The following is a 27966-nucleotide window of genomic DNA, read 5'->3' as shown; positions in this document are numbered from 1 at the left end:
ACATACACACTGCTGTGTGTTGTTAGCATAATTACTGTGTGTATATATCTGAAGGCCAAAGCCTTGTTGCTCCCATTAACAGCTGTCCATGGTGCTGGAGTTAACTGCTGGAAACTGATGGTTGTGCGTCGTTCAAGGCTTGGCTCACTAACTGGGACTTTGGTGTGTGTGCACCAAAACCACTTTTAAAGAGAATATCTTGCCTATTATATATTTATGGCAAAATCCATCGTTTGAACTTTAAAAACTATAAAACATTGTAACACTGTTAGACAACAACTGAAATTTACTTTATCCTACAATCTGGGAATGGGTATTAGTTTATAAAAGAAAAACACAAAAACGAAATATGCTATGAAATTAAAGTTAAAGTCTGCACCTACGTTTTTAAAGTCTTGGTTTATACTATAAGTGTTTCCCTGGTCAACACATTACAACAATACTGCATTTTCCCACTTGCACTTAAAACAGCCTACAGAGTGAAAGTGAACTCAGCATTTCGCACAGCTTGTTTAGACTGTCTGTGAACATTAAGTGGCGCTGTAACCAAGCTGTACTTTTGGTGGAGCATAAACCCCTGGAGGGAGAGAGCTAGAGAGGGAGTGAGAAGGGGGAGAGCTCTTCCCTCTCTTCTTTTTCTCTGTATGTTTCGTGCACAGCAGACTCTCCCCTCTCTCCCTCGCAGTGTGCTGGACCTACAGGCGGCAGGTGTGTGCATCCAATGTCCGCGGAAGCTTTTCTCACTTATTTGGGATCGATTTTGGATACAAAACCGACACGATAACTCACACTGTAAGCACTGTAGCACTGTAATGTGGCTGTGAGGATGTTGCAGTGATAGACAGCACAGCAGCTTTCCCACTGTATCGCGCTCAGCCGGCATCGTCAGCTGTTGCTCTAGCCGAGAGTGGAAGTGTCGCGAGCGAACTGAACAAAAAAGGCCAAACTATGCGACTGACTTTCTGCCGGTAACCGTTTTACACCTCAAGTCGACCAGGGAGCGGATGCGAGCAGAGGTTGCCAAGGAGCCTCGGACTATTTTCTGCTCTTTGTCGGTGCCGGAGGAGCCGTGCCAATGGAGAAAGCAACTCCGCCGCCCCAGCCTCAGCTCCAGCTGTCGATAGCGAAGACGGAAAGTCCGGCGGAGGACGTCTCCGGCCTGACCGACGAGGAGCTGCTCAAGTGGGGCAAGGAGGATCTGGTGCGGCGGTTGAGGCGGTCCGAGGCCGACAAGATGAGCGTGATTCTGGACCACGGGAATCTCATCCGAGAGGTCAATCGCAGCCTCCAGCTGCACTTGAACGAGATCAGGGGGCTGAAGGTGAGGAGGGGGCGCGCATCGGTGAAAGATGAGATCATAGGTTTTGGAGCACACATGAGAGCGCGCATGGCAGGACGGATGCTTTGCTTTTTAGTGAACATGGTGTGAGAATAGATGGTATTATTGAAGTTCATCGTGCCATTGTACAGGCCTCCATGAAAGTGTGATGTGGGTGAATGAACACTGCGTGCACGCATACTTTATGGTATGCTTAAGGAGAGTCTATAGATTATATTTAACTTCCTGGAAATACATGAACATCAAAAACAGTTAAATTAACAAAGAAATGGAAATTATTTACAAAATGTAGGCTATCTCTAAACTAAAGAGAGCTTGACTATATGGCCAAAAATACTATTAAAATGACATCTCAATAACGATACATCACAATTATATTTTTCTAGTATTTCAATAAATAAACCATCTACATGAAACAACCACAGTAAAGCATATTTTTGTATGAATTAAATACTTAAAAATCTCAGTATTTCGCCATTTTGGGAATTTAAGTGCAAAATAAACTGTTTTATGTGAAATCATAGTGAAAAAAACAACATGTAGCAAAATGTAATATAACAAATATTTTTACAATTGAGTTTTTTAATAATTTGAACGTTGCATACAACCACATCACACAGCCTTACCCTCAGCTTATAGAACAACAAAGCAAGTTAAAGTGCTGAAAGGCCATTGAAATAGAAGTCCATCCTTCTTATGCTCAAGTGAAGATCACGTCTCTCTGTTCATATGCCAATGCTCAAATCTGGAGTCCAGATTTCTTTCTGTGTGAGCTACACACACCTCACATTCCCAGACAATCCCTGCATGTAAATCTACAGCATGTGCACTTCAATTTGCCTTTAGAACAACGTGGCATTTGCTTCCAAAGTCTATGCAAGTATTCTCCTTTTCCATAACCTTTGTACTGCCTTCATATTCCGCACTGCTAATAAGAGGGTTGTGGAACAGTGTCCACAATATTTGCAGTTAAAGCTGAGACCCAGCCTGAAGTAGCCTCAGATGAAACACATGGGGATCATTTGCCTTTCTTTCAGAGACCTCGTCACCTCTCCACCCGTCCACGCTGCTTAATTACACAGGAAAGAGCTGGAGGGTGTGAGAGGGAGGGAGCGGGAGAGCAAGGGTATAAAGAAGGAGCTCTCGGGGAGGTGAAGGGGAGATGTTTAAGTAAACGTTGCTAGGTGTGAAATGTATGGGCTGTGAGATTTCACTGCTTTCAGTTTTATGTAAGGCCCTCTCCAATCTCTTGCAGTCTACATTAAATACTTCACGTTGAATGGCACATAGGGAAGGAGTGCTTTTGAGGGAAAAGATAGAGTGGATTAGGATTTCATTTCATTATGATTGCATACAGCATACTGAAATCTATAAAAGAGCAGTGAAATGGATTGAAATTGGACAATTGTTGTTACGATTTAGTCAGAGTTAAATCAATAGAAAACAAATTCATTAGTTTTATACCAAATCCAAATCACATTTGGTTTCTATCTGCTCCCTAATGCCAGTTAAACTCATTTGTCCATTGTGCTTTTCTTCCCATTCCCTCAGGATATTAACCAGAAGCTGCAGGAGGACAACCGCGAGCTGCGGGACTTGTGCTGCTTCCTGGATGATGACCGCCAGAAAGGCAAGCGTGTATCAAGGGAGTGGCAGCGCTTAGGACGCTACAGCGCCAGCATCATGCGCAAAGAGGTGTCCCTCTACCTCCAGAAACTCAAGGAGCTGGAGCTTCGGCAGGAGGAGGTCATCCGGGAGAATTTGGAGCTGAAGGAGCTCTGCCTGCTGCTTGACGAGGAGAAGAGGGTGGTAGGTGGAGGAAGTGGCGGTGGCGGTGGCGGAGGAGGAAGCATAGGGGGAGGGAGTGTAGGGATGGGAGGGTGCCGCAACTCCATCGACAGCCAGAGTAGTCTACTGCTGGTGCCCGGGCAGGGGCTCCTGATGAGAGACGTGGGGGACGGGAGCAGCACCTCCAGTGCAGGAAGTGCTGACAGCTCGGATCACCTTCACCACAAGCAGCCTCACCTGGCTCCAGGGGTGGGTGGGGTTGGGAGCGGTGGAGAGAAAGGGAGCCCGGAGCTGGTGCACAAACCCAGGTGTAGCAGCATCAGTGGAATAGGAGGCGGGGGAGACAGAGATGTGTCCAGCCCTGAGCACCCTGCAGGACGCCACAGGAGTACCAGCCTGGAGTACCCGTACACCCTGCCCCAGCTCTGTCGCCCCCGCTGTGGCTCCATATCCGTGCCTGACCACAGTCGAGTCATGCGGGGCCTCAGCCCGGAAAAATACGGGCGGAACGTGGGCCGACGCAGTCCGGAGCAGCACCCCAAGCACCACACCTCTGACCTGCTCCTGGGCCAGAGGCAGCACTTCCTGGGTCAGGGGGGCAGCGGGGAGCTCTATCAGAGGCACCACAGGAGCAGCATCAGCAGTTTGGGCTGCGGGAGCCCAGAGCCCAGGCAGGCACATTTAGGGGCCCCAGAGCACCACGAAAAGGGATGCATGGTCCAGGGGGGCAGCCCTGAAACTCATAGGCACCAGTATAGTCTGAGTCCCGACCATGTGAAGTTCGGCAGCCCGGTGAGAGACGGGCAGAGGAGGCCGGCTGGAGACGAGCTGTCGCCAAACCATCGGGGCATCTACAATGGCATGAATGGTAGGTGTGTGTGTGTGAGTGCATGGGGTCAATCTATGTCTCAATTTTCAAATGTATTCAGAAACGTTCTCATGCGCACATACCCTTATACACGCAATTTTAGTTTTTTAACTGTATCTAGGAGTTTCTCGATTAAAACAATATCCAACGACAAAGTTTGGTTACTTTGTGATGAAGCATGGGTCATGGGAGTTGTTGTCTTCACCAAAAGGTCATTGCAGTTAGCTTCTCTGGGGTTAGGATTCGTTCAGTGTTCATTGTTCGAAAGGTTTGAAAGGGGAGCCGAATTATCCACAGCGTTCTCCTCCTTTCCATAACAAACAGAGCACCTTCAAGTACAAAATATATGTTTCCCCGAGTAACACAGGGGCTGTGAGCTAATGGCTAAAATGTAATTGGCTTGTTTTTATGATTAGATCCAGAAGTCAGATGATGTTTTTAAAATGTAAAGTTGGAAACATTCCAGATCTAAATAATTTATCGTAAAAATGTGGTTTGAAACTAGATAAGATCCAATTTATAACAGATTCTAGCTAAAGTTTGCCAAATTGTATAGGTATAAAGATATTTCTAATTGTGTTCAGCCATTTGAATGCAGAAATGTTACATGTTATACCTTTAAATTCACCAGCTGACATTTTGAATAATCTTATACAGTCAAAGTCTTACATGAACTCATGACACCATCTCTGTAAAAACTGTTAAAAATAAATAAATAAGGAAAATCAACAAAAGTGTTAAAGGCGATTTCAGTCGAACAAATTTATTTTATTGAGAAAACACAGATACTCTTCCTCGTTCTGACTGTTGCAAAATTTACAGGATTATTGATTTTTTCTGGCGTCTCGAGAGGAATGTGGGTTGGCTCGGTAGATGAGGGAGAAAGTAAAGGGAACAGATTATCTGATTATTTTTAACGTTCTATAAATTGAACATATTGGACTCAAATGAACCATGTTCAGATATCAGTGTGCGATGTAGCGTTGCAACACACGTGCACCTCTTAAGACGACAAATTACCTCCAAATCTTTCCCGTCTCGCTGATCTGTTCCCAGTGAGATCAGGGAGAGTTAAGGGTGTCAGAGAGGAGGAGGAATATCAAAGTATCAACTTGGCTGCTGTTTAAATACCCCACAGTGGCTGATAATGATTTCTGGAGTCTAGGGGGAAAAAAGTGCTGAGTGGCACAGAGCTGGCAGAAGCTAAAGGACAAATTCCTCAAGGTGAAATATCTGCCTGCCTTGGCAATATGACGCTGAAAATACAAGAGAAACAGTGTACACAGAGCAGAGTGATTCCTGGAAGAAGTTCAATAACCTCTCATGTAGTAAGGCCAATAGTTAGTTATGTGCTATTATGTGCAATTGTTATGGAACAGTGAGTAATTTTTGCTTATTGATTATTATGTCTCCTTGTAAAAAAGACAATTGCAAAGCAAAGACAAATCAATGCGTGCTATCTTTGCTAACATTAGCATGACCTTAAAGGAGCACTCTACATATTTTTCGCATGAAAATCAGTTTTCTTTGAGTATTTATTGTAAAAACGGTTGTATGTCACCTGTAGCTTTGGGGCTGATTTACGGAGTCTGACAAATGATGATGCAATTTTTCTCTCATCTGGGTTTTTTCCCCTTGTTGGTTTGAAGAGTAAAAATACATTTATTGACAGAACTAATCAAACAGAAGTTGTAGAAAAGGAAGAAATGTTTTTATTTGCCAGTCTAAATGACAATTTTGAGCTGAATTATGAGAAATTATTTGTGTTTTTGGACTCAACCCATACTGGAGAACAATTTTACTTTACAGGAACTTGGAAATTTAAGATTTGATCGACCTCTTACTTAAAAAGCTGTTTTATGATCTCACACAACAAGGTGCACACTCCAAATAACAGAGAATCAACCGAAAGTAGTGTCGCCAATGCTATTAGACCCTGATTATATGATCGAAACAAAAGATGCAAAAAAAGTTATTTTGGGCATTACAATTTTTTTCAAAATGTTTAGCTTGCAGCTATACAGAGTAACACATATTTATTAACTTAAAACAGCTATCTATCTTTTGTTTTTTCATAAAGGGCCAGAAGTCCTGTTGCAGAAGCATAACTCCTTCGCAGAAAAGAAGGAATAGAATTAGGGTTATGGTACAAAACAGCCATTGCAGCCTTAGACATTACAGTTTGCGCCGGATTAATGCAAAGACACAACTTTGACTTGGATCATCATTCTGTTTCTATTTTATCTGTGTGCTCTGTAGCTCAATAAGTGATTTGAATCTTATCTTGATGTAACCTGAAACCCGTATGATGTCTGCAAAAAGGCCTCACCACGGTAATGCCTTGCAAATCCTTAATTGGAAATTGTTGTGAGTGCACACGGGAAGTCACTGGCCCTCGAGTCTAGTGGTTTGCCCCACTGTAGCATGAGTGTTGTGAACTCCAAGTGAAATGCATGCAACAAATCGCCTTAAACCATGTTTACAAAGACTTAATTGAGAATTTGTGTGAGAAAAGAGTGAGTGTGTGTGTTGCTATGGAGTAATATTGGTGCATCATTATAGTTATCTGTCAGAATGGCTGTTGATCACTATAACGGATGTCCCCACAGGGCCCTTATTCCTCTACTGACCTCACAAGGCCACCAACCTCAACTGTCACAACACAGTATAAAAGTGACAAGGCATACAATATTAGACAAGGTGCACATACTGAATGTATTGCGTCTGAATGCAGTGAAGAAAATAAAGAGTATTAATAGAGCAACAAGTCCTCCAACTCATACGACCAAATAGGTCGATTGTTCAGCAGCTTATTACGACCTATAGTCACGTTTTAAAGTTTAGAACCTCTAGTAGTCGTGTAAGAAACAACAATTTGTGGCAATTACAAACGCTCCGGAGGGTCGTATATTCACAAATAACCCTCTCTGGAAAATCGTAAATTCTTGAATAGTTTGGCCATTAAAATGCTTTTTGATTAGATTTCTAGCGAGAAGTGTAGATATTGTACTTTTAGAATACACGTCAAGTGGATGTGTAGGATCTATAGTTTGATAGATATTACGAAGATTATTTGAGGTCTTGCCAGGAGAACGTGTATGTCTTTGCCCCTATGTAAAGTTAGCGTCAACCCTCACCGGGTGAAAACAGTATTTCCGGTCTCGAAGTTTTCATAATAAAACCGTATTCCCCTCACTGACAAATGATTTCACAGTGATATCTGCCATACTCATCCACTAAAACACATCAGTTTATCCTTGTTAATTACATGACATTAATTGGTTTAAATTGTGTACAATGCTTTTGTGTTTTTCCCATAGATTCTGAGAGACACATTTCTTTTTTCAGAGGTTTTCGAACTACCTATAATTCTCAGATATAGTTGAAACTTGGTGATTGGATGTTTTAGCAAAAATGCACGTTGGGATATGGTGTTTATGCGATGTGAAATCCGAAAACATAAAAAATTATAATAATAATAATACTTTATTCCGAGTGTGCTTGCTTTTCTTTTTGGAAGTCATCACATAACAGCATTGTAAAACACGGTTCGGCTGCATTAAATATTACACATCTGCCGTAGTTCTCTTTTTATAAAGCCCTGATTAGAAGACTTCTGGACAAACTGGAAGAAATACCGCCAAAACTGAATATGTGACGTGCATCATAAATATATCAGCAATTAAACAACATCTTCAATTTCTCTTCGCACAATACGTCTCTTTGCAGTATCAATAGTAATTTGGCTGACTTTTATATTTGATCCAATTGGTAGATAGGCTGTATTTACACCATAAAGGTGCACAGCTGATAGAAAGGGACTTGTAGTTTTTAAAGATATTACTGATTTTCTTTGAATTAAAGACTGTAAATACTGAGTTGAGAGAATATTCAGGGGTTTTGGGTGATGGGAGTCACATCTATGGAAGCACTCAGAATTTCAATAGCTTACCATTAAATGATGGATATACCTCAGATATTAATGTGTAGAACTACAATATGTGAAATAATATAGCGATATCCTGTAGAATTATGTGAAAACATGAATAAAACTGCACATCTTCAGATGTTATACATACATAAGTGTCCTACACTAATAATACAAAGTCATTATACCATTGTATGCTGTGTGTTATTTGTAACATTTTCATAAAGTATAATTTATTGTGTTAACACTGTAAACTTGACAGTTTTTTAACCCGCACCGCCATTAAAGCACGTTATTGAATTCTCTACAATGAAACAGTTTAGTGCAGGACGTCCAAAGATATTAATAGGAGGATGTGCAAAACAGACAAACTAATGAGGTTTTATTTAAATATTAAAGAATACTGTAAGTTAAGGTCTTCTTTTGAATAAGAACAACACTTTGGGTGTATCTAGAGATAAATATTAAGCCTGACAAAGTACTTAACGTCTAATATATTGCATAGTTTATTTTGGTACTTGACAATCACTGTAACTAAAGTCTGCTTTAAGGGTTGTATATATTTCACATCATTAATCAGAATCTGCCAAGTAACTAAAATAAATGTAGTGGAGTAAAAATACCATGTTAACCTCTGAACTGTAGTGGAGTAGAATTACAAAGTAACAGTGAATTGCATGTTGTACATGCTGCTGTAACAAAAACATTTTCCAACTTGGGATCAATAAAGTATATCTTATCTTATCCTAAGATGATCGATGGCTACTGCCATATTTGCAAAATTTGCCTTTGAACCTTGACAAGTGCATGTTTCAGGCTTATCAATTAACAACAGGAGGGGTCACAGACATAAGACCAGCTGTTAAATAAAGCTCTTCTGACCTTAGCTGTCATGTGGGTATATATATTAATGCTGCCCATTATGGGCACAAGCCATTTTCACCCATTTATTAATTATATGTTTTAAATTTGATAACACCACTGTGTTTCCTATCCCCTAAACCTCCAGGGTTGTACACAGTTTAATACTGGCAACTTATAATTATGGGAAATACGAAAACGTCTTTTAAAACTACAATTCCCAGTAGAGACGTGCCATAGAACATGTTGCGAAACACAATTAGCCAGCATGTGTAGTTCTGGGAGGTGGGGGCTGGACCCGTTCCAGTCCAGTTTTGAATAGTCTGCCGTAGCTTCATTCCATTTCAAAGAGCTGTTTGGCGCTCGGCGTAACCTTGGCGCACTGCCACTCCAACATCCAATCACAGAGCTTGAGGACTAATCACGGGGTTTGTCAAGCAAAGCGGATGTTGTAGTCCCAAACGATAGCTGAGGATTATGGGTAGTGTAGTGTCTTCGGCCATCCTAAACTCCCAAAAAACAATTTGTTTCTCCGGATCGAAGGTTAAAAACACAAAAGCATTGTACACAATTGAAACCAATCAATGTTGTGTAATTATCAAGGATAAACTGATGTTTTTTAGTGGATGAGTAAGGCAGATATTACTGTAAAATAATTTGACAGTGAGGGGAATACTTCCGGTTTTACTATGAAAACTTAGAGACCGGAAATACTGTTTTCACCCCGTGAGGGTTGACGCCAACTTTACATGGACGCTGCCGTCAATAGAAATTAATAGGGGAAAGACGTAGTATATACACATTCTCCTGGCGAGACCTCAAATCATCTTCGTAATATCTATCAAACTATAGATCCTACACATCCATTGGACGTTGATTCTAAAAGTACAATATACACTTCTCGCTAGAAATCTAATCAAAAAGCATTTTAATGGCCAAACTATTCTACAATTTAGGATTTTCCAGAGAGGGTTATTTGTGAATATACGACCCTCCAGAGCGTTTGCGATTGCCGCAAATTGTTGTTTCTTACACGACCACTAGAGGTGCTAAACTTTAAAACGTGACTATGGGTCGTAATAAACTGCTCAACAATCAACCTATTTGGTCGTTTTTTGGAGGAGGACAAGCTGTAATAGAGTGTATTGTAAAGTAGGAGAAGTAAAGAGAGCAGCTTTGTGGCCATGTCCATGTGCCATCCTCTGACCCATCCTGACTGCCATGTCCATTTTTGGACGAAGAGGGAATTAAATTCCTGTGACGATGTAGTACACTCTACTCACTTGGATTATCCTCTAAGCCCTTTGAACAGTATTATTTCATTTTTTATCTACTTGCGTGTGTGTGTGTGTGTGTGTGTGTGTGTGTGTGTGTGTGTGTGTGTGTGTGAATTGTATGGATGTGCCAGAGTGTCCCATCCAGGGTCACTGTAGTGTTTTATCCAAACAAATAAAAGTCTCATGTTCCTGGTCCACTCGACAGCTCAGGCCGTTTAAATTCCTGACAAAATCCAAAATGAAAGCAAAACAATACTCTGACCTCTACGGCCTTTTACTACACACTGCTTCTGCATGTTTTGGGAAGCTCATCACACGTTTACCCCTTTCACACTACATCAGCGCATATATGCAGGGTTTTAAGCACATGACAAGCCGCTAAAAATAGGCAATAGACTGCTTACCTAAACTGTGGCTTCCATTACATTTCATTCATTGTGCACAAACATAAGTAATAATAATAATAGTACTATTTGGCTGGGTGTCAGCAGGTCCCTTTTTTCCCCTCAGTAAATGTCAAATCAATAACTTTATGCAATTGCTGTAATGCGTAGATGTTTATCAATTTGCAGGAGTTCTTCAAAACCTTGACAAACAGGACAGCATTTGTGAATCATGACAAATTGCATCTAATTCTGTGACGTCTTGTGACCTTTACGTGATAACTGTAGAGTCATTTGTCCGGGGCATCAATGCCGATTGTACGTTTTCCAACTTGAGACTAAAGGCCAATGTTAGTGGGTTGTTTGTCTGGTGGGAAGGGGACTATATTGTGTGATGTTTAAAACTGGGAGTAGGATATGACCCCCCCAAAATGACTATAATGCAAATATTAAAAATAAGCCTTCCATCCAACAAAATGCATGAACCAGTAAATAACACTGGCGTACCTGAAAAGGCATTAAGACTATTCAGGGAGTATAAAGTGAATATATTAATTGAATGGTCCTGAATAGTTCCTGAATAGCAACTAATGTTATCCTGGCCATGTAAAATGATGGGGCAGTAAAGCCTGTTTACCCCTGTTAACCCTTCAGTTCAGTTTTGACCCAGAACAAATATGTCCATCTCTGATAGACTTCCCCTTGGTAAAAGATAATCAGCCATGAACACTGTAGTCTCCTGACCCAGACTGTTCGCTAAGCCTATAGGATCTCTGCGCTGCAGAGGGTCTTTTTCAAAAAGACGAGAGACTTAATCATGTTTTCTGCTTTAGCAATCACAAGTTCTGCATATTAGCCTAAGCCACTCAGATGATGGGGGGGAGGAAAAAATTGGCTGCATGGGAGAAAAAAGATGCTACAGTGGGTGAGAGAACCTCTGCCCTTGCCATACACACGCACGCACGCGCACACACACACACACACACACACACACACACACACACACACACACACACACACACACACACACACACACACACACACACACACACTCACTAGTACAATTATGCAATTCACCGTCAAAGTTCAGCTTCCTTTAGATACTGTTGCTACGATACATAGACGTATTACGCCTTATATACATGAAAAGCAGTATGAAAACAGTTCCAGGTTAACCACACTGAAAGTTACTAAATTTCACACTGAGGTAAAGCAACAATGGCTTATCATCTCAAGCCAGCAATAACTTACTTTTTCACCTGAAATAACTATCTTTAGCAAATGTTTGGTCGTGTCTACATGGTATCCCTCGATTTAGATGCCTGCTTTATATATAAACAAATGTTTCTATCGCCAACAACCTGCAAGCTTTTAGTTTTCCTCTGAGGCTAGCAAGTACCAACAACACCGGACACTCTGTATTTGGTTTTAAACAGCAACTCTGGTTGTTATATTGTTTCCCAATTCCTCTTATGATAGCAGCTGCAGAGTTATTTGACACTCTTTCATAACTAGGGATAGCTAATGAGGGAAAACTTGCTATCCTCTTCCTGTTTTGGTTGCGCAATGGTTGACCGTTTCCTTTCGTGCAGTAAACCGATCCTTTCTCGGTGGATAACAGAATATTGAAAGCAATGCTAGTGAGGATAGGGAACTAATGTACAGTAACTATCTGTTTTCATTATTCTATAACCTCTGTAGCCATTCTGCAATCAACATTTACTTCATTATAGAGCAAACATATTGGTCATTGCCACTTATGTTATGGTAGCTTTTAAATGGAAGAAAACTCAAACATTACTAATGGAAATCCAGCTTCAAACACTCCATATACCACAAACGACAAGCATGTATGTGTCAAAGCAGTGTTATTTATGCCTCCCTGGAAACAATTGACCTTTTTCTGAAAAGCAGTGCAGCTTTCATGAAATTGGTGAGGTATTTTCATTTGCTTGTGTTGTGTCTATTTGCATGTTTTCTTAATTTTGAGTGCATCAAGCTTTCTGTGCCACCATCATATTAACTTAATAAGAACTGACAAACACTGGCAGAACAGTAGCATTTTTCCTGCTATTTTATCTGATCGAATTAGCAAAGAAAATCCGAGTGTCTCATTCATTCTCCTTCTATTAATTGCATCAGCTGAGACGATCCAGCTCCTCTGGCTGTTATTAAGAAGTGCTGCTGCCTGTTTGCAACAGGAAATCATCGCTGAAGCTGTGGCCTCAGATAATGTTCTCCCTCTCCACTGTCACTATGAAAGCCATGATATCTCTCTGTCTCCCTCCTTCCATCCTAATTGGCTGCCAGTGTGAACAACCAGCTGTCGGACACAGAGAAAACTCTGATTTCAAAGCCCTCTTTCTGGAGGAGTCCGGAGGAAGTGCTGTTTGCCAAGCTTGGCTGTGGAAATAGGGTTGAGGAAGTATTTGAGTGGATTACTGGATGTTTTCTTCCTCTCCCTCTCGGTCCCTCTCCATTTTCCTCTCTGCAACACATCTTCTCTTCTTCCTCTGATTCCACCCTTCGGTCCTCTTCTCGCTCGTTCGTCTGCCAGGGCGATGGATGGAAAGCATCCCCTTGACAAATTGTGAAGTCTCACAGCCTAAGCGACATTTGAAGAAACTCAAATGTTTGTCACAGCTGCATGGCATGAAAGGATTTAGGGAGAGTTAGGCTGCTGTAATTCAAATGGATTAGTATTATTACCAGACAACCTTCATCTGTATTGCTTCCATCCCAGTTTTTCCTTTCTGCATGAGTTTAGCTCACCAAAGTAGAGTGATGTTGTGTCGGTTGACTTGTTTAGACTACGAGGGTCAGGATACCAGAAATATACTTGTCAATAAAACCTTATTTATTGAAGTTTCTTGGCAAAAAAATTAAAATTGGAGCATCTTGATAAAGCTTTACTTTACCTTGGCCCAATAGTGTTTTCATTCTTACTGAATATAGCTTGAGTTCTTCATAATGTAACTCAATGCTTTCTAGCTGTTAGTTCTGTTCTTAGTTAAGCAGGATTGTGAAACTCCCCGCATGCTAACAGGAAACAGCAAACGTTAACTTTCTCCTCTCCTGCCGTTTTCATCGGGATTTGTTATTTAAATCTCTAGTGACTAAAGGTTGTCAAATGTTCTAAAACTATTACAACTTATTTTCCCTTTACATTCATCTGACTGAGCCAAGAACGGCAGTGATGCAGCAAATTGGAGGGGGGGGGGCTTATAGAAAAAACAAGTGCAGATACGGGTACTTTTTGAATCTACAGTCGCTCCATTTTCATTCGCCACTGAGCAACTCTTATAGGAATGAACGGGGTCCCGCGTCCAACGCTGTATCCAGTTCTCTTTATACATCCATGTCTCCTAATCCTTAGTTTCTATCACTGCAGACTTTATATAAAACCTTAATAATGTTTTACAAATATCTCTCATTCACACTTGAGTCAGTGTTCTCTGCTTTAAACCAGTGAAGGAATGAGAGCAGGTTAAAAGCTCCAGCAGTCTTTCAAATCCAACAGAGACATTTGTTTCTCTAAGTGGATGTCTTTTTCGCATCTCTTTTAAATGCTATCATGGCATTTGAATTTTTAATCACACCTGAGGCCAATTATCCCAAACACCCTTGCCTATAGGCCATCAGTGCAGCCATTAACCAGGGAGTGCATGATTAGGCATTTTGTTTATCTACCTCTCGTGCATATCATTGTCATTCCTAATCAAGCCGCCCTCAGCTTCGTCTCTTTTATAGCTTGCTTCTCCTCAATAGAGCAAAGACAGTTATTTGGCCTGTTTGCCTTGTGATACTCAAATAATGTGCGCTACTTTTTGGTCTTATATCTGCAATACCAGCTAAATCTCCTAACAACAGTAATGTCAATGGGAAATGGAGTGTGAAATGTCTCTAACAAGAGAACAAAACATATTTTTGGCAAGCTAAATTATATATTAGGAGGAAGCAAGGACAATGATTATACAGTACGCTACAGATTTAACCAGGATGAACATGTGTGTCATGCATTTTGGCACTCTGGTGGATGTAACTGTTATGATTTGTCGTTAAAATTGATTTAAACAGATCATTAAAGCGTTTTTTATGAACATGTCGAGCAGCTGGCTGTTTTAGGAAGCATCCAAACATTTCCCTGCACCAGCAGCTACGCGGCTAAGTAGCTGTGTGAGTTATGTACTAGCGTCGCTCCGGCCCAAACCCCAGAGGTATGTGACAAATGTTCCACAGAAGCCCCAGTCATCCGGTAGACACGCAAACCCAGTGGAATGGGGAGCAGTCTTTTTCCTCTCAGGTCGGAGTGGGGAACGGCCCACTGAGCTAAGAGGAAATTAGCTTGCGAGGCCAGGTAATTAACTGGAAGTTGAGTGGCTGCCATGCACGAGGGCAGCGCCGGGCCTCAGGGAACCTCTGTCAAAAAGTCACCAGCAGTAACCACATTTAGCTTTTGTGCCATTTACTTCAGCTGTGCGTCATGAAGAGAGCTGGCAGTCTGAGGATATCAGGTGGGAGTGAAGGAGGTGGGGGGGTGACGGACAGATGTAGCTAAGTGCACAAGGTGCTCAGAGTTATGTTTGGCTCCTATCAAGATACAAGGAAGATCTGATGATAAATACAGTGTAAAAAGAGTGAGTTTGCTAAAGAGCATTAAGAGAATATTGGCCACAATGTTGGGATAATGTCTGATCAACTGTTTAATTCTACCAACCTTTTGGGTAAAATTACATTACATTACATTACATTTAGCTGACGCTTTTATCCAAAGCGACTTACAATAAGTGCATTCGACCAACAAGATACAAACTTGAAGAAAACCATATAAGTACATCAGGTTTCATAGAGCTAAAACATTTCAAGTGCTACTCAACTGGCTTTAGATAAGCCAGCCCTTTATTAGTATATAAGTGCTTTGTTAGCAATTCTTTGTTAGTAATTCTATCGATCGAAGTGGAGTCTAAAGAGATGAGTTTTCAGTCTCCCCCGGAAGATGTGTAAGCTATCTGCTGTCCTGATTTCAATGGGGAGCTCATTCCACCATTTTGGAGCCATGATAGCAAACCCACGTGTTTTTGCTGATGGGAACTTGGGTCCCCCTCGCAGTGCGGGTGCAGCGAGCCGTTTGGCTGATGCAGAGCGGAGTGCACGTGCTGGGGTGTACGGTTTAACCATGTCCTGGATGTAGGAAGGGCCAGATCCATTCGCAGCATGGTACGCAAGTACCAGTGTCTTGAAGTGGATTCTAGCAGTTACCGGAAGCCAGTGAAGGGAGCGGAGGAGCGGCGTGGTGTGGGAACATTTAAATAACACAGTCAGGGACCAGTTGGGCTGTAATTACCAATTATTTTCAGTATCTATTGAACTGCAGAGTATTTTCTGGATTCATTGATTTGCAAAGTCAAGGGTGATGTCTTCAAATGTGTCCCTAATACTTAATAATCTGCTATGCCCAAACAAAATCAGTTGAATCAGTATATTGAAACACGTATCACTGTACATAAATGAGCCAATTTTGAGGACAGCATCCAAGCTAAATATAATTAAATTAAATGCTTCCCAATCCTCTAACATTACAAAATAAGTGGCAAAACTCTGATCAACACATTAACGGCCATGTACTTTAAAAAAAACAAAAACATTATCCATCATGCAGTTTGTTAGAGAAATTATAACACTTTTCTTCCTTCACATTAAAACGATTTAACTCATTGACGTTCTTCATCAGCTTTTGCCAAATACAAAGCGTGCATTGTCTTATTAAACCATCAGTAACACATGTATCCAGATAAAAAACACAATGTTATGTTTTCCATATCTGACAAAGGGACTCACGTCAGCTGACATTAGCCCCCAGAAGCTGCCAGACAAGATGTGGTGATATTGGTCAAACAGACGAGTTCATTAAATCGAGCAACAGTGCTTTTATTAATCTGTAAAATAAAGTGTGTTTCTTCTTTAAAAGGCTGATTAATGTCGTTTTAAGCGCTAGACTATTAAGAAATACCAATACAAAGTTTCATGGCATATTACTCAGTAAATCAGCAGCCCACATTTATAGAAACTATTAAGAAAAATTAACATAGCAGCTCAGAAAATTACCGTGTACTGCAGTTGAAAGTAAGAAAAGAATTCCTTCAATTACATTTCTTACCTGCAGCTAAAGCAAAGTCGGATGAAAGAGGTCATTTTTTTCTGTAACAGTAAAGGAAACGAGCCAGTCTGTCTGGAGCAGTAGGAGGTAATGGAATTGATTTAAATATCTCTGGGAGGAAATCTCACAGACCAAAAGATCTGTCTGAAAGAGAAGGGATAATGATTTAAATATAATGACAGTGGTGCCAATCATTCCACCTGGGATCGGCCCATCCGTCTGAGATAATGGGAGCCGCACACATTCCTGTCTTTCATTCCTGTCAGGAATAACGTTACATCAAATGCACATAATGCACAATATGGGCAGGAGATTTATGCCCCAGGAAATGGATAACTAGATCCTGGGTGTTGTGAAAGGGAGGGATAATAATGTTTCAGCTGCAGAGGTTTTGACACGTTACGTTCCCGATATGTTATCTCACGTTCTATCCCTGCAACAATGGTAGCAGATGGCGACGCTGTAAAAACCATCAGAGCGATGGCAGCAGCAAAGCAGCTCATCACCGTTGCTTGATCAGAGATAAAAATGCACAACAGATAGACAAGCTAGTTGTGCATTAAGAGAGCTAAGACTATTATTCTCACTTCTTTAAAGAAATAGTTCACCTGTTGTTTCTGAAACAATTACTCACCCTACTCTGAATTCTTAAACAAAACAGTAAAACAAGTTAATTTTTTTAATGAATTGAAGTTAATAGAAGTTGAATTGAACAACAGCAAAACATTATAAAAATGTCAGTTTAGAAACTCGCCCACATCTCGTCTGTTTATGACATGATTGAATTAGTAATTGCGAATTTCAATAGTTAATTATTCAACAATTTACAAATGTTTTGGGTTCTTCATTTACCTTGAAGTCAGAAATATATATATATATGTATATATATATATTTCCTGAAGGCACCGTGCATAGGTGCTAATGTCAGCTCATCCCTGAGGCGTGAAAATCGGATGAAATACTAACAGCATTTTATATTTCAATGCATTATTCTATGATACACTACATTATTGTCGGTCTTAATTTCAAAGGGTGTTTTAACATGACACAACCAGAGAAGGATTAGTTGTTTTCACCAGGGAGACGAGAGCCAAAAACAGTGTCAGAGAGTGTAAACAAGTTTTGGCCTCAGGACATGGATCTGGAGGTCCGAAGGCTTGTGAGAGTTGAGGGGAGAGAAGCCATTAAATGCAGATTCTCGGCGCTGGAGGAAGCAGCAAAGAATCCTGGGATAATTGAAATCTTAACATCATTCACAGCTGGGGAAATAATGCATCTTAACCACACCCATCTCCCACACACATGCATCAGAATCTCTCATAATCCCAGCCTTATTTAACAGCACTGAGGAGTGATGGGTTAAAATGGGACAACATCAGTTTATCTTGCAAATGTCCGCTTAAATATTTCATTTACCTTTGAGAGTAATAGGAGGATGCGTACAACATCAATGTGGTTGACAACATGAGCCTTTGGAAAACATGATGTGGGGGTTTGAACATGGAGGACAAAAGCAACAAAGAAGAGGCATTCTGTTTATTCCTGATCTGCTGATCTCTTTTGATTAAATATGAAATGCCATAATCGTTGACTTTACAATGTTGCTTTCAAATTCCTGCGTATATACACAATGTGACGCCTATACACCATGCATGACTTTGCACGTGGTTGCACGAGTTAGCTCTCCCTTTTAAAATAGATGTGTGTAGATCCATTTGACTCTCCCTGGGATCACAAAGCCAAAATAATAATCACACAGACACACAAGCACGCACGCACGCACGCACGCACGCACGCACGCACGCACGCACGCACGCACGCACGCACGCACGCACGCACGCACGCACGCACGCACGCACACACACACACACACACACACACACACACACACACACACACACACACACACACACACACACACACACACACACACACACACACACACACCCACACACACACACACACACACACTAGCCCTGATCAGCCTGCCGGGCTCCAATTATCCAGCTCTCCTCCAGTGGGTTTGGTGCTCTCCTCTCTCCACAGTGAACTTCAGCCTCACAGTCAGACAAACTGCAGAAGCCCCGGCTTCCAATACTTGGTCGTTCCTACCTGCTGCCATCACTTCATCATAGCTCTTACACAGTAGTCAGAAGACACTTACCATAACATGAAGCAGCATGACTTTTCTCTTATTCCCTTCTTTTCATACTCTACTTAGTCTTATATGACAGCTAATGTGAGCTTAAATATTAACAATGTAAAATTAAACACTAGGAGAGCAGCCATTGATTTCCATATCCTGGGAAAGGTTTTTATTATTGTTGTTGCAAAGAGTTGAACTTCAAAAGGTTAACTTTAAAACAATTAAAGATAATTGTTTACAGATTAAAGCAATTAATTAATTATATCATTAGTGATATACTGTATAGAGGTTCAAGTATACAGATTTGTGAAATTTGTGAATCTGTTTCTTGCTGCCTTTATTCTTAACGTTGAGCTAAGCTAATGACCTCCCAACTGATACTCAAAAAAAGTATCCAAACATGTGGAGCGATTACTTTAAAACAAAAGACCCAACTTGTGTTGTCCCTCTTCAGTATATTCATTTGGTGTTCTTTAGTGAGTCAATGCATCATTTTCTATTATCATAAATTGGCTTAAAGGGGCCCTATTGTGCTTTTTTGTGATTCTCCCGTTCCTTTAGTGTGTTAAATAGGTTTCTGTGTATGTAAATGGTCTGCGAATACTACATTTCCCAAGTTCCCTCCAGAGAGAGTTTCTCTCACTCGCGCTTCACATTTATATGCGAAGGGGCGGGAAAGCTTTAAGCGGTTGACCAATCACAACAGAGCCGGCCAGCTAACCAATCAGAGCAGACTGGGCTCTGGTTTCAGACAGAGGGTGAAAAGAGGTGCTGCAGCACAGGCAGTAGGACGAAAAGAAAGACCGTTTTGAGGCACAAAATTCAAATATGAACCTGGGAATAAGCCCATTAGGGCACCCTTTAATAACATCTGCCATTTGAAGCCACTTTGCAGTAGTACACCTGTTGTTGAAGTCATGTAGTTATACTGTATATGTATCGTAGAAAATGTCAAAAACTTTTTTCGACAACTTTATGTCCATGAATTTCAAAATGCCAGCCTTGAAAATGCCAACTTAAAGTTTTAATTTCTTTATACAAAGTTACTCACCCTTTAATTTATTACAAAAAGAAAGACAAGCCACAAGGGTATATCTCCATCAAGGACTGACAGCTTATGCCTCCATGACTGACTACCAGTGTAGCCAATCAGCATATCGGTTCTAAAATGTAGTGCGGCAGAAACGACCAAAGCGATGAAATTCCCCGGGGGCTGAAGTGGTTTATCGACTAGAATTCTGGACTCTCAAGACTGGGGCCCTTCCGTGCGACTGACCAAACATTGACTTGAATCCTTAACTATCCTGCGTCGTTTCCTCTTGGTGTTCTGTGCACTCTGTATTATGCATTCAGAGACTCGTGCTGGAAGAGTTGCATGTAACAGCACTGACTGTAGCCGCCCGAGGGACGTCAAGACAAGTAGCTCTCCTACATGGCCGCCTCCCTGACTGACTGGCTGTCTCCCTGATTGTCTGACTGACTGCTAGCTAAACGGAAGGTCACTGATCTACCATGCATCTCCACAGGCTTCACTGCACAGCCAGGCTGAATAATTGATATGGCAGTTTTTTAGGAGATCTGAGGGAAATTACCTTGCATTGATCCTGTTGGTTGAGAGAAGAAGAAGAAGAAGAAGAAGAAGAAGAAGAAGAAGAAGAAGAAGAAGAAGAAGAAGAAGAAGAAGGAGTGAGGGGGGGTTGACAGATCATAGAGGATTGAGAGATGAATATCTGTGAGGAGAGAAAGTTTATGTGTTTATTGGCTCGATTCAGACATCAATAACAATGCGATTACTGGTTTGGACGAAGAATACGGATACATTCATTCAACATTTTTGTTAGAGCTGATTTTGATCACAGCTTCCTTTTGAATCAAACTTATGCACCGATCTTCATAGAACTTGAATTTGCAGGATTATGAATGGTATGGAGTTTATAATTGGTGGCGGCTCCAGAGGGAGAATTGTTCCTCACCCGGAGCAGTGATTTATGCAGCGTGGGAGCAGCTTCTCCCCGGCCAATCTCCCAGATCTCTTTGTGGGAACATTTAGAGCCTTTCACTCGAGCTCTGGTGTACAGAGGTGAAATTTAAAGGAGCTTAAGCTCTACATTATTCTCGAGTAATCACATTATCTATAGCCTCGACTCTTGCTCTGACCCACACAGACTCCTCTTCCCTTTTACACATCTCTCACATCCTATTAAATCCAATTTTGGTTTTAACGCCCTTCTCATAACTAAATCAACAAACACGGGCCAAATGTGCTGTATGTTTCTCCTTGACGGGGTCACATGAAAAGTTTTATCAGACATTGATCACTTTAAAGATTCTCTTGGATTGAGGCACATGCCTGCTGCGTGTTAACAGGAATGCTCCATCACAAGACAGACCTTGAGACAGCAAATCCATTTAGACTAATTGTTATTGTGCTTGAGAGTGAGATCTCAGACCCAGAAGGGAGATAGCTTGATACGTGGAACAAAAAACTGAATTTTTCTTGCGTTTATTTACTGAATACGTTTTTTGTAGTGAATTCCATGTTTTCTTAGGAGTTGTATTTTGATTTTATCGAAGGCTAATCGCTAACATTGCAGTTGTATCTACTTTGTTGTACAGGTAAATAAAAGGTTATGCAATGACAGGAACATATCGTGCAAGTTTGAAACTGATCTGGACGTCCCGACAAGATAATGAGCTCAGGAACAGGGGGGGAGGGCAAAGTTAATACAATGCCTTGCAGACATGTGATTATTTTGAAAAATCCTCAGGAACACATCTGGACCAAATCACTTACCTAATATTTATTTTGCCTCAATAAAACCAACATGAATCCATGTTTCAGGACTCCAGCATCCATCCAAAAACATATTCAGAAAATGCTTGGATGTCATTGCTCGGCTCTTCTATGTTTTTTAAAATCTAGCAGAGCATGTCCAAACAAAAACAATTTTACCATTTCAATAGCTAACCGCTAAACTTCCTGTGGACTTTGTTTGTGTTTGAGAAGGAAGTGAGATGGGATCATGTATTAACTGCTCTCTAACCAGTCTATGAGCTCCACTTTAGCTGTGAAATCAATTCCATTCTTCACATCCTGACCTCCATACGAAAAACACCCTCCAGCCCACCTCTGCATCCCCCGACACTTTAAAGGAGTTTTGATATCTCGCTGTGCAGTTTTGCACCCCCCCCTCTTCACTCCAAAGATAAACAAAGCAAGGAAAAGGGCAGGGGATTTAAGGAAGGTGGCTACTGGAACCGATCTCGGCGGACGCGAGCATTATGAATCTTTAATGAGAAGTGTAAGCGCGCCAAGGAGAGGAAATGTGGTGAAAACATGATTATGGGCTCATGGGGAGGAAATGGTTGGTGGAGAGAGAAAGAGCGAAAGCATTATCAAGCATGGGGGGGGATAATAGAATTGTTTTGAAGGACAAAGGAGGTATAAAGGGATAACATTTTCCTTTTAGAGCTTGCACTGCTTAAGGCAAAGGCATTTTTCGACCGTTTAACTGTACCAAGCTCTGAACAGAACCTCACAGTAAGTTTGAGGGCCAATACTGTGTATCCTATACTCTAAAACAGCTTTAGATTAACACCATTTACTTTGACATTTTTCTTGGCAAGATGATTTAAAGCAGCACAATAGTTTTTGGTCCAGATGTCAAGATAGAGTCCATAGCCTGTCTTGTGTTTAAGGATAATGATGTTTATAGCGATAGTGTGATGTCTTACACTTGTCACTGTGAGATACCGCAAATACCATTTTAAAGCCCTGATTCGATCTCCCGTGTTCAGCCCCCATTTGTCTCCTGCTATTGTTCCATGTTATCTCCTCGTCTTAAATTTTATACACTTTGAGATTAAGGTCTAAATCAGTCAGCCCGTAGGTGTGCATGTGTGTGTACATTATGACTCACATTTTCTTCGAAGGTTGTTGCTGTCGCTTGCACCATTGCAGCAGAGATTGAAACAAACGAGACGAGGGTGTGGAAAAGTTGTAAATGCTGCTCTAAAAAACACCATTTAAAGAACACGGCCGTGAACCGTCTGAGTGAGTGTTGTGTTGTCTTGTCAGTGAATTTTAAAAGCTCTTCCTCCCTGGCATCTAAATTGTAAAGTTTGTAACAAAATGATTTGAGCTTTGTCACTCATTCTTAGCAATAACAATTGATAACACATTACACAAGTAAAAAAATGGTAGCAACCCATCCATGGATACACGTTGGACAGTACTGTGTGTACAACTGATCCAATGACATACAAATAAGCCAGAAGTGTTAATAAACATAATTAATAAATGCTTCGCTACATTTATGTAATAGTTTAGTGAGGTTCTCCCAACTGTCCGGGTCAGAGATCGGACTTCAGGGGGGTTTCAGTAGACATTTTCGGATTGGAAATTCTGACTTCTCGGTACAAATTGAACATCCAATTAAATTAAAAATATGGAGCCCACTCTGTTATTAGCCTAGCTTAGCATTAAGACTAAAACCAAGATAGCCAGATCTCAGCTCTGTCCAAAGTAAACAAATCACCAGACAGCAACTCTAAAGCTCACTAATTAACACGTTATATACTTTATGTCACAAGCAAAACCTTAAAAACTGTCATCTGAGTCTTTGGAAATTTCAGGATTTGGCAAATTCTTAGTCAAACAGCTATTCATCAGGGGGTTCCGGCTTGTGTTACAGAAGCGATGGGCACAAAGATAAAGAGTTTAAATAGTTATACCACGTAGCTGAACTTGAAACAGAGTCATGCTAGCTGTTTCCCCGTGTTTGCAGTCTTTTTTTTGCTAAGTTTAGCTAATCGCTTCTTGACTTTAGCTACTTACTCAATCAAGAATCAATCTTCTCATTGTTCTCTGATTATTGAGGCGCTCTTATCCTGTCAAAACAACACATTGACATCTCGTCTCTTCCTTTTTCTTTGTTACAGCTTTGATATCAGCTGGCTGCTGCACCAACAACTGTAGAAATGTCAAGCTATGGGACAGGTAAGAACCTCTCTCGACTTTGTCTCTTTTTTTTATTTTGCGTTAATTAAAGTATTTAGAAGAAGAACAGCCATTGAAGGTCATTGTGTTTGCCAAAATTACCACGAGGGCCCCTAATCCTGTAATTAGCTCCAATTATTCTGTTTTAACATACAGACCTCTTCCTTTATACAAAATCTTTAAATATATTTACATTTAGCAGTTGGGTTTTAGGGTATTTGTGATCACAATAAGAAGTCTCTGAGTCAGGATCATACAAAATAATAAAATATTTTCACTCTGTTCTTCTGCTAATCATTAGGTGATCAACACAATATCTTGATTTATATTCTGTTGTGATCCCATGCCACTGCAGGGTCAGTCCTTGTGTTAGCCGAGCGTCCCAGCTCCAGATGAGTAATGTGTTCGCAAGCTTGTTCTGGCCCAAGTGTAATCACAGTGGCTTTACAGTGGGACTACGGAACTAGAGGTGACCCAATCCTGTCCCCGTGCACCATCCTACATCTTCAATCAGGTCCCAGTGGGAGGGCAAGATGGCCGTGTTAATATTTAATAACTGCAAGACAAGACATGCCTCCCTGCTAGCACATAGCCGCACCCCCCCTAGCCAGAACACACGCACATACAAATGTGCATAATTCAGACACATGCTCATGGTGGTTCTCCCATATATGGTGACCCTTTCTCCTTAAGGTTGAAGTGTTCCTTCTTTTCTTTCTCATTCACATCCTCGTTGCTTCTGTGCCTCATAAAAAAATATCAATGACTCAGGTGAGGAGCAGATGAAAGTTTACTTTATGTCAGTAGATTTGCGAGCTCAGAAGAAAAGCAAAAAAAGGATATGCTAACAATGCAGAGTAAAAGCCGGGGCCCGTGGCCGTCCCTGGGCTCTCTGCTGTGGAGGAGACAGACCCAGGATCGGTCACTGATAAGCAACACAAAAGCCTGCAGTGACGTACATCATATTTACTTAGAACCACTTGCTTTCATATGGTTTCTGCTCTCTATCTATCTATCTATCTATCTATCTATCTATCTATCTATCTATCTCTATCTGTCTGTCTGAGACATTGTGACTGATGGCTTTATTTATGGTTAAATAATCATATTCTAATGCTTTATATTTCAGGGACAATCTAAGACCATATCATAGGGTAGCCAGATTGTGAAAGATCCCTTTGGCAAATGGCAAAATCCATTTCTTAACAAGATATTACCATTAGCATTTGATGGATTATTGTAAGAATTGAATGTTGCCTTCAAGGTTGAATTCAGTATATGTGTTGGAGGGGTTGGTGACAGCCTCAGTAAGGCCTGATAGGAACTCCCAAAGGCTACCGTTGTAAAACCAAAACATACATTTGTTTGCAGTTTATTCATATAAGAATGTAGCACACACATTGCACTAAATTCATTTTGTATTAATGAGCAATTTTTCGTTTGAATCAGCAGGGGGAGGTGGGTATAACCAGCTGTTCCCTTTGTCTCACTGACTCTCCTTTTGCTTTCCTTCTTTGAGTTGCAAAATGGGGGGGAACAGCAGGAAGTTGTAATTACAATGAGGAAAACTAGCAGGCTAACACACATTATTCTAGAATCAGTCAACTATTTGCAGGAGGTAACCAATCAGATTCGACTACTGTATGTCAATTCGTAGTCCGCGACAACCCTAACCCTAAAATGTAATGACATGTTTGTGTAATTCCAAGCATCAATACAAAACAATTGAAAATTAATTTCCACTGTCTATGAAATCCTGTTTCTACCGGTAACCTAACTACTTCTTCTTTCCATAAGGCCCCACAAAAGTTACACATTATTAAAAACATATGTTCTTTTTATTCTTGTTCTACAGCTTTGATGCATCCTCTTGACCCACACCTGACCAGCTAGGCTCCTCATACGGAGGGGGGGTCACAGTGGTCCAGCCCTCCTGCGTCTCTGGCCTTGATAGAAACGAGGACCGCCGGACGCCTTCCTCCAGGACTGAGAACGGTCCGTCCTCCATGGCCTCTTCCATGCCCTGAAACTGACTGCCTCCATGTTTTCATTTCTACATATTGAGAGTTTGAGAGACACGGGGGGAGTTTTGGTGGAAATGCTAGTACGGTTGGTAAAACTCACGAAGACTGCCGCAGCTAAATGGATTAAAGTGGATATCTCTCCCTTCCAACTGTGACGCGGCTACCTCCTGGAGAGTACCCAGAAAAAAGGGGAGAGACGCTGGGGGTGGGTGGGAGAAGATGTAGAAGACTGCACTGTATGTGCCACTACCCTCTGTTTACAAATGTTACACCATTGGTGGAGAAGCACATAAATGAAACTTTCTATAACCTGCCGGATTCATTGCCCTCCCTGTTTACCCGCTCTCTGCCTCCCCTCCTTCATCTTCAGAGTGTGTAATGGGACTGGTGTAATCTAATGTTCTGTCTCTTGCTCTCCACATACAGCGGATCACGTGATTGCCAATGTCTTTAACGTTTTCAGCCATTTCAACTGAATTTAAAAACAAAAGCATATTTGTCAAAGATGTTCTTGCAAAGAAAAGAAAAAAAACTCTTCCTGTGTCTTAAACCGAGATGGTCATCATTACTAGCTGCTGACAGATGTTCTAGTTCTATAAGATGCAATGTTCAGGTGTAACTTTTCTTTTTTGTATTATCTTCTTTACTCCCTTGAAGCGCTATATTGAAGCTGGGGAGAAGATTATACGTATCTCCATGTTGTTTTTTACAAGGAAGTAAAGTCCAAGTAAAAAGTAGATTATTGGATTAGTTTTCTATATATCTATATATATAATAAAATATAATATGATTATTATTTTTTGACTTACTGGTATTAGAACTATTATATGAAAATGCATATGATATATCTATCAAATAATAAACAGACTTCTTTATGTAAAAGTGTATCACTTGTTTAAGGTTTTATTTCAGTGAACTAAAATGACTCGAGTGTGTGCAGCGTTGACCCTGCAGCCAAAGGTCTCATTGGAGTGGTGTGAAGCCCATAAAAAAAATCTATAAATAAACCACAATGACAAAAAAAGGTGAAGAATAAGTTGTTTATCAGTTGTTTCAATATCTGTGCTGAAGAATAAACCAAAAGTGCTATTAAAAAACAAGAGATTCTGATGAAGTTAAACATTAAAGCTCGAGCAGAAACACATCCTGACCACCACATGGTAAACATCACATGTTGCCGTGTCTCATCCTGTCAGTTGGGAGACAATAGAGTCAAACAGGAAAACATTTCCTGTTAAGTCACGGGGACTTCCTGTTCGCCCGTCACCTTCCCTCACATCCTGACCAACAGGCTAAATCCAGTTGTGCTCCAACATCTGCTACGCTACTAAGGACTTCCGACACACCGTGTGTGTGTTTAGTATTTGGTCAAATGGCAACGCTGAAAATGTATTTTCCACCAAAATCAATGCGCTAGTTAATTTCCTTACTTTAAAAATCCACAATCACACCCATTTCGCTGGCACCAAATGTATTTATTCCTATGAATACGTTAATCTTTACAAACAGGTAATACATATTATCTTTATTTTTAAATAATGACTGAATCATTTCCGTAAAAAGCTGGGCACTGTTGTTTTTAGAAAACAATACTACAAGAGTAACTAGCGCATTCATTGGGGACTATTTCCAGCTGCGGATTAATGCACATTATTGGGTATTTATTTGGTCTATTTGCTTGATTTGAAATTAACTATAGTTCCCATGTTTCTTTTTAATAATGAGAGAACATGTAACGCAGAGCAACAGTGTGGCTTTTTTTTTGTATGTTTAAGCACAAAAACAGAGCTCTGCAGCACAGAGCAGTAAGATTCAGGCTTTGGCAGGAAATACTTGTTAGCAGGATCAATACGTTGTTGGTTTGGTCTTTTCATTGGATTGTTGACAAAGGGAGAAATATACAACACCACCATACTTTTTCATGGTTAGTATTGAAGTAACGTGTGTAGTTTTTATGGATACGGTTCTGTATGGGAACGCCCCCAAGAAATAAATGAATGTCAGCACAAGGTCGTCGCAAATACCAACGTCCACTGGGCTGAAGTATTGACTAAGGCTGATCTGGTTTGATCTGATTGCTCAGAGTGATTAGGGTTTACTCTTTTGCCCCGGAAAATCTCTTTAATGAGGGTCTGTGGAGTGCTGCTATTTAAATCAGATATCTTGGCACCGCTGTATATTGTCCTCCTATGGGAA

General features: G+C 40.8%; 1 protein-coding gene across 1 annotated transcript; it reads left to right on the top strand.

Moving 5' to 3' along the window:
- Window positions 1–323: 323 nt before the first annotated feature.
- ccdc85al (coiled-coil domain containing 85A, like) lies at window positions 324–26655 on the top strand. Its single transcript, XM_079673715.1, has 4 exons — window positions 324–1321; window positions 2891–3995; window positions 23689–23746; window positions 25602–26655. The coding sequence occupies exons 1-4, from the start codon at window positions 1076–1078 to the stop codon at window positions 25618–25620; spliced, it is 1428 nt and encodes a 475-aa protein (XP_079529841.1). The 5' UTR covers window positions 324–1075; the 3' UTR covers window positions 25621–26655.
- Window positions 26656–27966: the final 1311 nt, after the last annotated feature.

The sequence above is a fragment of the Notothenia rossii genome (genome assembly GCF_949606895.1).
Source record: "Notothenia rossii genome assembly, chromosome: 1".
Lineage (NCBI taxonomy): Eukaryota > Metazoa > Chordata > Actinopteri > Perciformes > Nototheniidae > Notothenia > Notothenia rossii.
Note: the sequence above shows the minus strand (reverse complement) of the source record. Positions and strands in the feature narration are given on the sequence as shown.

Coding starts and splice junctions, on each gene's coding strand:
- ccdc85al (XM_079673715.1), top strand. CDS start 1,076: ATGGAGAAAGCAACTCCGCCGCCCCAGCCTCAGCTCCAGCTGTCGATA. Junction 1,322..2,890: donor ACGAGATCAGGGGGCTGAAG/GTGAGGAGGGGG, acceptor CCATTCCCTCAG/GATATTAACCAGAAGCTGCA. Junction 3,996..23,688: donor CATCTACAATGGCATGAATG/GTAGGTGTGTGT, acceptor TCTTTGTTACAG/CTTTGATATCAGCTGGCTGC.